A 14,193-nucleotide genomic window follows, 5' to 3' on the forward strand; every position below is an offset into this window, starting at 1 on the left:
CCCACGCTCTGCGCCTGCTGCCGCCGCCGGCTCATGGCGGCTCCTCCTTCCTGGCGGCTCCTCATGGCGGCTCCTGCTGCTCCGGCAACGCGGGGCAACGCGGGGCCTGCCCTGGCAACGCGGGGCCTGCCCTGGCAACGCGGGACCTGCCGCTGCACCGGCCGTCCCAAAGGAGCACACGGAACCAAGAGGCGTTTTGGTCCCGGATTAAAACAACGGCCGCTACAGAAAAGAAAATGGCTGAATTTCAGACTTCCAGAAACGTCCCTGGAAAGGAAGAGCTAAACATTAAATACTACATACAACACTATTTGTTCATCTGCTGTCAGAAGGCAGAAATCTCTTAGAATAATTTTATTCTCGCATTACTGATTTTCTTTGTCCCGCTGCTCAGTCTTGGGATGTGTCCGTGGGTTGCCCGGGCCCCCCCCAGCCCGCCCTGCCAGGCACTGGCCTGTGCAAACAAGCAAGTGAAGGGCTGTGACCAGACTTCACTCCTCCTCCGGGAGAGAAAACAAACAGGATGCAAGACGAGCGGGAACATAAGCATTTCAGCCAGTATTAAAGCAGATCTGCTGTGATCTGGCCAAGGCGGTAAGGCCCTGGGGCAGCTTCAGCGCTTGCACAGCCTCACAGCAGCGCTTCAAGCACACAGAGCTGACCAGAACAGTTACATTCAGACAATTAAAATGACATACCGACTTATGCATTTGGAAGACCGGGGCTGTAATTTCCATTTTTATTTCCTTCTGTTGCAGGCAGTTGTGTAAAAGTCAAAAAAGGTATCACACAGGACACTGTTTATGCTATGGTTCATTACAAGTTCTTTTCTGAAAGCTGCAACACCACAACTTAAGAAGAAAACCCCAACAAAACCAAACACAAACCCAAAACCAAAGCCCTACTTTTCACTGCATCTTGCCTTATTTTAACCTCGCTGACAAAACAGTGTCTATAATTGGTAACATCAAGCCCTACGGTATCAAATATTTGATAAAAATATTCTTACTATGGTTTAGAGGAACATTGCTACAACTCAACAGTTGTATTTTCCCAAGAACTTGACTTGAAAAGTCAGTTTTTCTGTGGAATGGCAATAAAATACCACCTTTCTCCCCCATTTTTTAGTCACGGTTTGCAGACTAATAATACATAATAAAGGTCTTGAAATTCTTGGCAATACAATATTTGAAACATCTGTACGCAACAGAGATTAAGTTCTAAGTTAGCACCTGTGCAAGGAAAAAGGGGGTGAATCAAGAGTACAATCTATAGTTGACCACTCAGGATGGACGGGCAGTTGTCAAAGGCTAACAGGAGGCCCAGAAATGGGTGGAAGATACCATGAGAATTTCATGTAAAAACTAAAATTGAATGGTTGCTTGTGTTTTCTTGCATGCACATTTAATTTATAAAAACTTTTTTTTTCAGCTCTTGAAGCAACTAATTAAAGTAAAACAGTTTTGTGATTTAGGTGAACAATCTGTAGCCCTCATGTACAAAAATATAAATACAAACTGTTTAAACAGTATCTTTAATGAGATTCTGGCAGTAGTTCTTTTTATCTAACAAGACGCACCACGTAACAGATCTGCCACTTAACTTGCTTAGAGTAAATCAGCTTCAATATGAAGCTGTTAAGGTATCAAACCCCTGCTTTTTACATGCTAAGTATCTTCAGCAAGTGTGCACTTAAACACAGCAATGAACTTAACTATAAAAATAACTAAATACATACATGAAACTCTGCACATGGAACGTAATTCATAGAACTGGTTACAACAAGTGATTACCTGCATTTTGTTAATTTAAAAATGCTACGAATCATGCGAAACAATTCTGAAGATAATGCAAAGAAAGCTACCAGTGTTTGCAAGAAGTGTTCAACAAAACCAAAAGGACATTAAATGAAATACGCGTATTTACTAGCAAAGATCCATCGCTGTTTCAACGAAGCAGAGGTAAAATCTTCAGGTTTGAATGTCAGTTATACTGCAAACTGTCATTGCTCTTGCTTAATGCAGAAGCACATGCTTAGAAGCCCAGAACTGCTTATTCAGAAAAGTCTGCTGACAACAGCTCTGGCTTCCCTAGAATCAGAGATGCTGCATGGATTAAATATAGCCGAGATTTGCAAGGATCAAAGGCAAAGGCACCCTATCCAGTTAGCCAGCATGGTAGCATTCCCTTTCTTGTAAGCATGAAGAGGGTAATGGGGCAGATGATCAACATTTCTACAAAGGCAGCATGTTCAATGTTATCATTAATTTCCCGTTTTGGAAATGCCATTAGCAGATGCCAGCTTGCAATAGTTTACGTATAATATTAACCTGCAGGATGAACTTGGGATTTTATTTGTCCTGATTTACAAATAAAGACTACTACTAATGCTTTGAAAGACTACTTTTACTATCTAAAAATTTAACTCTTTATTTTCCAATATTTTACATCTCAGCTGGACTACCATCTCGCATTGTTCCAAACATCTAACACTGCTTACTGGAATTTTATAAAAGTTGTACCTCATGTATTAAGCAGCAGGCAACAACAATGGTCTTTTCCAGCACAGCTGCATCTAGCTGGCTACTGAAAGATTAGGAGTATTTCTTAAACACAGGAAAACTCATGCAGTTTGGTAAAGTTTGCTGTCATTTCACAGTTTAAGTTTCCTTTAGTCATTGCACTTCTGTTGATAGTCTTGGGTTTTTTTTGTAAATATTATTCTGAATCTGAATTTGAACCAGCAATCTTCTTTTTCTTCTTTTTACCATGTTTCTTGTGCTTCTTTCTCTTTTTTGTTTTATCCTAAAAAAATAATAAATTAGATGGAAGTTATTGCATGAGAAAATTGCCATCTATTAAATTCTGGTAATGCAAAATGAAAGCACAGAAAGGATATCTTTACAAAGACATTTCAAAAGAAATTTCTATAAAAGCCTTTTGAGAAATCACAAAGAGAGAATTCATATTTTATCCAGTAATTTGCACTATTATGAGCAGTCTTCGATTTATCTCTGTCATGGTCTGGCTATTTCACAACTCATCACTGTCACTATGACATTTCCTATTCTTTCAAATGATTTTCAGTGCTTTATAGCTTTCTGAGAAAGTAATACGGAAGTGATTTTACAAGCAGTGACATCTTAAGTACGTGGGAATAACAAGGATTTTTACAGATTTCAAAGTAAGTGCTTGTATTTACTGTGTAAAATTAAACAGTTCAACTACACTTGGTTAGAATGCCCAGCACTTGCCCATTGTTTCAAGTAAAACAATGATGATATACATTGTAAATATGAATACACTCAATTGACACTACTAGATTCAGGCCTGAAGTTATTATCCTGATCACTGTAATACAGAAGCTAAGAGACACAACTTTGTTTTTTGCAAGCAGAATTTCAACTGGTATTCTTGAATAGGTGTGGCATTATGAAAACAAAACAATTTTGGTACAAAAGCTTTGTTTTTTAAGTACTTTGTAAATACTTAGAGTAAGCACTTATTACTTACACAAAAAATTATTTTAAGAAAAACCCCAAAATCAGTCACTAGAAGTTTTATGGCAAACAGCTTGTATGATTATGAAAACAACAAGTTCCACGGAAAACAGGTATTGAGTATCACTGATACTCCTGTGCTTGCATGTTTAGGTGAGTAATGTAAGCCCTCCCTTTGCCCTAACTCATCTAGACAACTGAGATGTCTAGTTAGGCTGACTGTTGCTGACAGGGAAGATGGAAAGACACAAAGACATCTCAAGCAGGTATTTCAGATCTCAAAATCACTGTACTCCTAAATGTGGAGCCTCAGGGACATGTGATGGTTTTGGATTCTATATAAATCACTGCTCTCACTTTTACCAACAGAAACAAATCACCAAAGCTGAGAAAAGTAACTGGTTGCTGAGAGCATTTCATTTTGTTGGGGGAAGAATTACGTTAGTATAGAAGTTGCAGCAATTATGTCCTAAGGCTCTTTTCAAGGTACAAGGGGCTTACCAAGGAAGAATTTTACACAACACTAACAAAGGAACTGCACTGATGTCTGTGAGGCAAACTGCCACCCCACCTGACACCATACAGATATTAGCAGTGCTAGTAGGTTGATACATAAAAAATACACTACAGTAAGTGTTAAACTTACATAAATCTCAAATAATATATTATCTAGATGGGTAAAGCAGCAACAAATTCTTTCTTGAATTCAACAATTTGAAAAACTGACTTCAGCAGGTAAATAGAAAAATAGTTGATTTAGATTCACAGGACAGCACACTTTGCTATAAAACATTTGTATTCCTGAAAAATATGAAATTGGTAACTAACCAAGTATAAAACATTTATATCCCAAAACTACAGAATGAGTAAAGAAGGATACTTGCTGTTTTATCTTTTTCCTCACTGTTTTTCTTCCTTTTTGCTTGCACCTAAATGGAAAACAAAAAAACGTAACAGGAGAGCAGCTTTGGAAATGCTGTTTTAAAAGTCTGAGCTTTTGTTATATATAAATGAACGATGGCACAACAGTGGTAGAACATACTGAAAAATAACCCATGATGAAACACTGGTTATCTGGGTTAAATCCTAGAATACGCATTATCCTATCAACACCCGATTTGGGAACACACTATTATACATAGCAGAACAAGAAAGATGCAATGGTAAAATGACTAAGCTAGTAATGTGGCAAGAATTCTTAAGGAGAAAATGCAACACATTAGAATCTTTCCAAGGATTTGCAAGGGTGCACATCCTCTAAGTAGATATACCACTAGGGTGAGACTAAGATTATTATATCAAAAAATTTTTAATTCAATGGAAAAGGGAGGCAAAAATTCTTAGCCATCTTGGAATCTGCCAACCTCTTCACAAAGATCAGAGAGGAATCTTGTGAAGGACACCACACCAATCACTTTGCCTCATTTCACCAAGCTCTAAAATATCGATTAAAACTTTAAAACGTTCAAGAAAATGAATTCAAAATGACCCAGAGGTGACAAGAGCTGCACTAAACAATTCTTATAGAAAGCTTTGATTAAAGAGAAAAATACAAACAACTTCGAATGAGCTGCACTCTTAAATTCAACTGTACAGTGTCAAGAACATACTACATCTGAGCTAGTTCATTCATTCAGTCATGGGAATCATGAAAGCTGAGAGCATTATAACATCTGAAACCGAGGTTTCACACAGACCTCCTCTGTCTGATCTGATTCTGACAGGGATTCTGATGATAAAGGTCCATCACCACGATCAGCTTTCTTCCTTTTCCTGCGGTGATTTTTGCCTTCCTACACAAAGTAACATATTTGTGAATAAAGTCAGACTTCTCAAATGTTATAAAACTTGTGCTTAAAACTTAGCTTGAAATAGCATTTCTAAGTTGTGAAATATTTTTATATACTGTTGACACTAAACTAATCACTCATAATCAACAAATTACCCTACCAACTATAAAAATGCTTTAGTGGAAATCGTTTTTTTCTGTATGTTTCTTCATTTTGTTACCAAGACACACCAGGCTTCTAAAAGTGAGAGGAATAATACTGCAGTGTATGTACAGTTTCTTATTCAAAATAATACCACATGAAGGAGTAAGCATTTGAAAATAAAAATGTTTCACCACTTTTAAATGCCACTGAGTAAGTGAAGATGTCTCAATATGCACATACCAACCCTGCAGCTTCAGACTCTAGCTTTGTTAATGAAGTCAAAAGCTTCCTCTATATTTGTGTCCAACTAGGACAGACTGTCCCTGCCAGCTATACTTCAACACTTCATATAAAATCTCAGCATATTTAAAGGACAGCCTCTTTTTAAAAATTATTTTTAACATTTTGATGCTGCATGAGATTGCTCTGATGAGCTACTTCTCTCTGTGCCTCCCTTCCTTTGCTCCAGACCAGGCAAGGTGTTCCTAAGACTGAAGCTACTTTCTTCCATTCAATTTCTAAGGCCAGACACTGAAAAAATCTTGCTAATCATCTTTTTGTAAGGTGGGACCACAGACCTCAGATGTGCAGTTTAGTCTATTTCAGACACCTCAATCCTTTCCCAAAAGTACCCATGAAAAATACACGATACAGCCCCTTTGACAGACAAGTCATGTTGAGACAGGGGAAGACCTCTAGTCCCCAGAATGCCCTTTGCTTTCAGATCTGTGAACTGTAACATTACAGCTTAACCAAGAGGCTATGGTAGACACGTGGCCTTTGAAGAGAAGCTACTCAAAAGAAGTTGGTGGGAAATGGAAACTATGTTAAATGGGATCAGGAGCAAGGTAAAAAAAAAATTCAACACATTTGTCTTATGCAATGGAGAATTTGTACGTCAAAGTAAATACTGTTGACTGGAGAAGTAAAGGCTGAGGTGATATGAAAGGTAACTGGAGAAAAAGGCCAGGGTGGACTGAAAGGATTGTTAGGTTATGTTTTTCTCTGCAGTTTTTCAAAGCCATCCTAAGTACAGTATACATTATTTATGACTACATTTAAGTGAATGTATCCTGTGCTCAATGTTCCTAACTTACAGCAACAAGCTGGCACCCTACCAGGCATTCCACTGAAATACCACCATACTTGTAGCTCAAATGGACTGCTCAGGATAAAACCCAAAATATTAGAATGCAGCTGATCTACTGGAGTAGATTAGATACTTGTTTTAATTTACCTTCATAACAAGAACAGATACAGCAGTTTCCACCAGCAAAAGTCTACCTCAAACTGGGTGTACTGAACAACTTCTGACTGTGTAGTTTTGGACAGAAAATTTCCACAGGTGTTAACTGAGGCATTCAATATTAAAAAAAACTAACAATGCACAAACTTAACAAAATAAACCCCCCCAAAAAACTAGAGTTCCATTATGCTGTAAAATTCAGTTCTAATGTATTTCAAGAGTAAGAGTACCTTCTCTTTTTCATAATCTTCCTTTGACCTTTTCTTTTTTGTGCTGTCCTAAATAGAAAGAAAAACATGAGAAAATTATGTCAGGAAAAAGGTCAAAATCCCAAAAGCAGTCTAACCCATTGTCTTTTCTGTTTATTGAAGGTCTTCAAAGTTGTTCTTTCTACCTTGCAGCTAATAGGAAAAGTATGAAAAAGCTGTCATTTTGACACAGCTGCTAATTTCCTGAACCAGCAGTGTGAGAGGTACTTGCAGTACACAGGGAGCCTCTGTAAAGGATACCAGCTATCATTACTTTAACCTTATAACCTAACAACATGAAACAGTCTGGAGTCTTTATTCTCTGTCCATACCTATCTTGTCTGATTGGGCAGGAGTTGAGCAGGTATTTTCATGGCTTTCTGCCTTCCAATTTCAGCAGTAAGGATACCTCTATGTTGCAAGAGTTTTCAAACTCACGTTAGCATAAATTCATAGGCAAAGAGTGATTCATCACAATTTATACTATGCTGAATTAGGTATTACAGTGAAAGCCTGTGATAAAGTCTACATATAAAATCTTCATGACTTGCTGTTTTATTAATATTTAGGCAAGAAGTACTGTTGCTATCCACTGTAACACAGAAAAATGCTAACAGAACAGAAAAATTTGCCTCATGTGTCTTCCCCATTTTTTGTTCATTTCGTATGCCTGTGTATGTACTTTTGGACAAAGGACAAAGACACCCTCAATTCAATATGCATATGTCCACAGATATTTACAAAGTTAATATTCTGGCCACTGATATCCTGTAATATCTGTATTTTCATAGGCAGTGTTCGATTAAATAGCACACTTACAAGAATTTCACAGAACATTTTGGTTTTTTAAGAGTTATTGTAGTATTAAAACTAAACATTTGAGCAGCAGAAAATCTGCATGTATTTGAATTCAGAAAAATGACTAAAAAATGCTGGAATAAAGCATGCTCATTTTCTAAAGCTCAAATTATTTCTGCCAGGCACTCTGGCCACTGCAGGTAGATTCCTGATTGCACCTGGAAGTGCAGCTCATCTACTTAAGAATGCATGGGTTTAAATTTGGAATATGAAAAAACAACAACATGCAGAAGTCAGAAGTGTTTGTCTTTATAACACGGATCAAGAAAACTTGCCAAGGGTAACACATCTTTATATTTACCTTGCTGTCTGACTCTGATTCAGAAGTTGAGCTTGTTGAAGATTTCCGTGAGGAGCGATACTTCTTTTTTCTTCTTTTCTTCCCTTGCTTTTTATCCTATTTACAAATATTGTAGGAAAAAAATAAAAATACAACCCCAAATTTATTCCCACTAGAATTAAAGACTTACAATAAATATAAAAAAAGGGAACATCAAATTCATACATGTTATCATGTTCTCTGGAGGAATAAAGTACACTACAATTGATTCTTTTAGCGCAGGACCTTCGTAACTCTTCTGCATTGAAAAAATGTAAACTGGTGAAAAATCCAGGTTCTCTAGATTCTGTTTATTATTTAGATGTGTGCTGTAGAATCTGATTATCTGCAACAAAGATCTTTGCTAAAAAGTAAAAATGGTATGTTTGCATTTTTATGGTTACATGGGGAATTTTACTGAAAATCAAACAAATGTTAAAACAGAAATGGAACTACTTTGCAAGCCAGCCCCTAAAAATTCAGTGTTCATATAGAAATTCTTGAATATGTACATAACTAAAATTCACAACTTTATTATCTGTACCACATGCATAAAATTAAACAGTTTTATGCAAACCAAGCCCTCAAACAATACTGTAAAATATATTACCAAAATCTGTTTTAAATAAGCCTCATGAAAAAAATAATCTAATAAGGTAGTTCTTACCTCATCTTCTGAATCAGAGGAACTGCTGGAAGAATCAGAGCTTGATGAAGAAGAGGAAGATGAAGACAACTTGACCAAACACAACAAAAAGTGAAGCTTGTGAGATGCAGAATTATGTCTGACAAATAGTCAAAAGTCCATCCAAACGCTTCCTTTAAAACCTCTTAATCTGTACAGTATTACCTATGAAATTTAACTCCCAAGAAGGTGGTATTTTACATAGATTTTCTTAAATAAAACTGTAAAAAGTGACTTCTAACATTTTTAATTTCGTAACATATATTTCATGCTCTTTTCCTCTGTTTAGGCAGAAGTAAAATTATCCTTGTAGAGCATGTAACCCACCCCTCTCAAATAAAAAGCAGATCATTTAACAGCTAGATTCAAAGTTACATCTATACTCTCCCTTTCCAAGAGAACTTAAATGGCAAATAGTAACTACTTCAAAGGAAAGAAACTCAGAAACTGAAAATTTTGCTCACCCTATTAGATTTCTTCTTTTCCTTTTTCTTTTTCTTAAAAATAGAATAAAACAAATGTTACTTCAGTATCTGTCTTTTGTTGTGCATTTAGGTTTATATACTTTGATGCTGGCTTTTAAAATGTATTTATGACATTCTGTATTAGCAGCATTGATCACAATCCCAGTTTCAAACACAGATTGTATAAGAGTAACTTACCTCCTTTTTTTTGGAGGAACTCTCATTTCCACTCAGTAATTTCTCCCTATGTTTTTCCAGTTCTTTCTTCCAATTCTGAAAACAAAACCAAAGAGAAACATGACATGAGCATCAGCTTTTCTGAAATCTTGTCCTGTACCTGATGTTATATAATTTTCACAAAACCCACAGAAAATAAACAGCATATAATGTTAACCAGGTCTCTAATACACTTGATTTTACAGAAGATTAGTATTATTTGAAATACGATGTTAGTTCACACCACAATGTTGTTTGGATTTAAGAGATTGTAATTTATTTTGAAGGTCATCAGCTGTGGTATTTTTAGTTTTACATTAAGAGTGTTCTTCCTAGAGCACTTTAGAAAGCCAGGGTGCTCTACCAGAAAAGCTGCTGGTTTGTCATAGTTTTAAAATCACCTGAACCAAAGTTTCAAGACAAATTCTCCTGGCTCTTCTTCACTGTATGGGTGTCTCTAGTGTCTGTTTTGGGCCTTGTCAGTATCAACAATGATTGGAATACTAAATTATTATACACATCTATATAGAAACACTTATTTTTGTTAGGCCAAGCACACTGCACAGATAGAAGTCTCCCCTCATCCTTCCTTTTCAATCCTTCACGAGCTCTCTAAGTCTACTTAAAATCTTCCCTTTGAGAACTCTGAAACATCAAACCCACTCCCATCAGAAGCTGCTGGCTTCAATCTGCACGATTCCTGCTTCCTATGCCAGACACATCTTATTGCTCCCTTGTCAATTATTGTTCTGATCCTCCCTTTCTTCACAATGAAGCTGTACTGGTATTATACTGGCAAAGCAATGATAATCTATACATTGTGCTGAAGGGACAGAAATATCAGGAATTAAGTAAGATTACACCTTGCAATGCAATATGATATAGAGATGCCCAAGTCAGCGTACTCTGAATTAGCTGCTTAGAGACATGGCAGATTAGCCAGGATACACTGCTGTGTGCCATGTGTTTCCATGGTCTGAGGCAGCATCTACACAGTATGGCACTGGGTTATCTACTTTGATACACCAGCTACCCAGAGCCACCTGAGGGGTTTCTAACAACAGCCCATGCTTTATCAGGCAGGCATTGGGTTTAAATTAAGACTGTGCTAGTGTTATGTCTTAAACAAAAAAGACACATCATTTTACTGACACATCTGTCAGTAAAACAGGAAAGGTAATACCTAATTCGGAGACTTGAAATCTTTACAGCTATCCAGAGATTTTTTCTCAGGAGCCTTAGGAAGAACTCATGGACATTTAATGATTCCCTGCATCCATTCCTACCCTTCTGCCACACTGAAAGGCTGTATTCTTCTATCCATGTCAGTTTCAATTATTTCACAATAAAGTAAAGATAGAAGTAGGAAACGAATATGATTAAATACTAAACCAAACTTACCAAGCTTAAATTCACAGAGCACAGAACAACAGATCCTCTCAGAACAGCACCTCATCACTCTCTGAATGCTAGTGCAACTTCTTAGGCAAAAAGGTATAGCAAGAGCAGAGGTACTACACACTTCCAGTAACACAGAAGGAGCATAATCTACTTCAATCAGAAGCTTACACACACAATGAAGACTACTACTTGAAGCTTACCCCAAGACAGCAGTACCCAAGAAGGAACAGTTAAATGTATTGTATACTAATTCTGCCTACGTAACAGGAGTTAGATGTGCTGATCCCCACTGGGTACTGAACACAAGCATCAGAATGGCTGCATTTCTAGTAGGGAACCAGCATGGAATGTAATCAACTTAGGAGGAGAGAGGAAGAAGTGCCTTACAGCCCTATCTGTATATTGGAAGGCCATTCTTTGTGCCTTCTTCCATACCAGTAACACATGTATATTCCCATCAGTAACACATGTATATTCCTTGCCAAAGATGTCTGTTTCCAGTAATACACCTCTTTCCAATATATCTGGATTACATGACCTTAAACAAGTGAAGATGAGCACAAGATACTGTAGTTTATCATACTGGAAAATGCACAGGTTTAATTTATTAGTATAAACATGCATTTGTGAACTATACTTATGTTCATGGAAAATTGAGCAGCAATTGTCAAAAGCTTTTATGTTGTGTTTCTCTGAATGGAACGTAGCTCTTCACTGGTTAGGTGGGTAATCTTAACACCCAATAGAAAAAACCAGAACATTTACTCCTGAAAAGCTTCAGCGAAGTGAAATGTTAGGGGTACTTGGTGCTGATAACGATAGTGGAGAAAAAGTATAATATAAGAAGAATTAAGTATTAACATATTAATAACAGTACCAACCTCGTTCATCCTTTCTTCAAATTCAGCCAAAGCCCTGGATCCTTTCTTTTTCTTCTCTAGTTGCTCTTTCACTTCTTCCCTATATAAAAAGATCACAATTTTCACAGTTAAAAACACCTCCTTCAGTGTCTAACTTTTCAAAGGGTTTTTTTGAAGTTTAACCTTGGCTGAACTTGCAACAGAAAGAAGAATGACATCTTAGATGTTATGCATATGGTGACCTAACTATGGTAGCTAAATACCTCTGAAAGACCTAAAGCTAACTTAGCAATTAGGGAAATTGTTCTCTAATGTCTTATGGAAAGAGGTAAAACTGACTGAATGTAAAGTTAGTTGCTGATAGTATATAAAAGTGATTATTTTGTTGGCTAGGATAAACTGTGTTCTGACACTATAACAGCAAAATGTTTATCTACAGATTACTTGGTTTAAAACGGAGATTTATCTGCAGAGCTTAAGTATCAGGATGTGTGAAAAAGGCAAAATGATAAATGTTTACCTGTTCTGAGAAACTGTTGCCAAAATATTTAAAGACAAATGAAAAACATGCATTTCAAAATGAAATACTATTGGTTCTCGAAGAGGATACTGAATACAGATTTAGAAAAGAACACTTTGGCAAGAGACGGAGAATCTTATGAAACACATTAATGTGTATTCTGGGGGGGAGGGAGGTACCAGTGTCACCTTATTAAGAGGAAACAAATCTTTTACTCAAAAGGTCAGACAAGTATTGCCACTTACCATGTTGGTCTTGGCCTGTTCAAGTAGTCTTGTATTGTTGGTCCTGAAGTTTGGGCAGGACCTCGTGCTCTGGCCATAGCTATGGGATTCATATAAGCCTTGAATATGAAACAACAAAAAGAAATACAATTCATCAGCTGTCCTATCATACCAAAATCTTTCTTCACAGAAATTGTTCTCACTCACTGAAAAAGAACTCTGATTTGTTTCTATCACTATAAAATATTTAACTAAGCCAAGCTGATTCAGTCTGGCAGAAAGACTCAGGTAACTGATTTCACTTTGAGTTATACTGGGCAGAAATAACTCATCCACAAGAGACCATGTTCCTTATAATAAATCCCCATCTTGAGCAATGATTTTCCAAACTGAGTACAGTATCACGATTGCTGAAATGCTGTTCTCTGGGACAACTTATTTTAAGCCTTTAGAGTTCTGCTCAAAATTTATGCTAGCAGACTCGAAAAATTCTGCATAAAAGGTACTTGCTGTACCATCAAAAAAGGCAAGTGGTGGTGCTCTGCTGCAATGGTGCATGTAGAAAATCCTGTGACTTTAGGCTACTTTAAGAAGGGAAAAATTAAAAAAAAAAAATAAAATCCCCAAACTCCAATGTTACAAGGTATTCCAATTTTCAAACCCATGCATCCTCTCCCTCTTCAATCTAAAAATGTAATAGATTATAAAAGATTAATTACTTAGAATCCATAATCCACCTCAGCAATAAATGGAAAATCTTTAATTTAGCAAGCAATTTTTCAATTTATTTTTAATGCAAATAATATTTTGCTCATGCAAAAGGGAGGTGTACGTCCCCCCCTAGACCACAGGATTTTATCACCACATCATCTCAACACTTCACAATTTACTTATGCAAAACACAGCACACACTGTTCTTACTATCCACAGTCTGGAAATGTGGAAAAAATTAAAACTGTCAGAACAACAACTAGCTTTGGTTGCTCAATGTGAGATAATTTTTTTATGAGTACATTTTTTTATGAGACAAAGTAAAGACTGAGCCTTATGTATAGCTCTTCCATGTCCAACACTGTTTTTTATCAGAGCATAAAGTAAGTATTCACAAAGCACCAAACACAGCAAGTGAGCATTTGTGAAAGCTGTCAAAAGCAGCAGCTGCTGCCTTCCCTCCAGTTCTCCCCATGGCAGAAGCAGTGGCCACAGGCAGAATAGTGGCCTTCAGCTCTTGGGGCTACATTTAGTCCTGCTCTGGGCTCTGCCTGGGATGGGGAAGCTGGCTGGAGGGAAGCACTCCCCAAACTGAGTTTGGCTTGTGTTCCATCAGGTGGTCCACACAGAAACAATCCAAGGACTCCTTCAAGTGGATCATTTTCTGACTCAAGTTGACTCTGCAACTCTAAGGGTGACACACTTGCTGCCCTTTCTTGGGGCTCCGCTTTGTTGCCTTAATTCACACAAAAAGGCTAAGTAATATGGGCAAGTAAGCAATTAGCTGTGCCAACTTTAGTTTAATCTCAGTTTGGCATCTTCTTTTACAGCTAGCTGGATGCATGCACTCAAGTAGTTACAGCACTTGAAAGTATGTATTACATTAGTAACTAGCATTTTATTGTATTTCAAATCCTCAAAAGAGTAAAAATTTTGTATTTGAATTCAGCTTTGAGTGCAAAAGGATCGCAGGAAAGCAGTATCTGAACACTGTTTCCATTAAACAA

At 37.0% G+C, this 14,193-nt stretch overlaps 2 protein-coding genes across 2 annotated transcripts in view; both read right to left on the bottom strand.

Moving 5' to 3' along the window:
* The window catches only part of EFCAB1 (EF-hand calcium binding domain 1), a 16,156-nt gene extending 7,207 nt beyond the window's left edge, over positions 1-8,949 (bottom strand). Inside the window, exon 1 of the mRNA XM_010001589.1 lies at positions 8,934-8,949. The gene's annotated coding sequence lies outside the window, so the exon portion shown is untranslated. The remainder of the gene's footprint in view (positions 1-8,933) is intronic.
* Positions 1,473-12,588, bottom strand: FAM133B (family with sequence similarity 133, member B). The gene is made up of 10 exons (XM_010001573.1): positions 12,497-12,588; positions 11,753-11,831; positions 9,453-9,527; positions 9,255-9,287; positions 8,773-8,841; positions 8,088-8,183; positions 6,911-6,958; positions 5,198-5,293; positions 4,385-4,429; positions 1,473-2,805 (listed from the first exon to the last, which is right to left on the bottom strand). The coding sequence occupies exons 1-10, from the start codon at positions 12,586-12,588 to the stop codon at positions 2,719-2,721; spliced, it is 720 nt and encodes a 239-aa protein (XP_009999875.1). The 3' UTR covers positions 1,473-2,718.
* Between the last annotated feature and the right edge of the window lie 1,605 nt (positions 12,589-14,193).

Source organism: Chaetura pelagica, unplaced genomic scaffold, assembly GCF_000747805.2.
Source record: "Chaetura pelagica isolate M959 unplaced genomic scaffold, ChaPel_1.0 scaffold127, whole genome shotgun sequence".
NCBI lineage: Eukaryota > Metazoa > Chordata > Aves > Apodiformes > Apodidae > Chaetura > Chaetura pelagica.

Excerpts from the sequence above, each read along its gene's own strand:
- FAM133B (XM_010001573.1), bottom strand. The coding sequence starts at position 12,588 with ATGAATCCCATAGCTATGGCCAGAGCACGAGGTCCTGCCCAAACTTCA. Across the intron at positions 8,842-9,254 it reads AAAAGAAGAAATCTAATAGG|TTGTCTTCATCTTCCTCTTC; the intron begins GTGAGCAAAATT and ends TGTTTGGTCAAG. Across the intron at positions 4,430-5,197 it reads AATCAGATCAGACAGAGGAG|GTGCAAGCAAAAAGGAAGAA; the intron begins GTCTGTGTGAAA and ends TTTTCCATTTAG.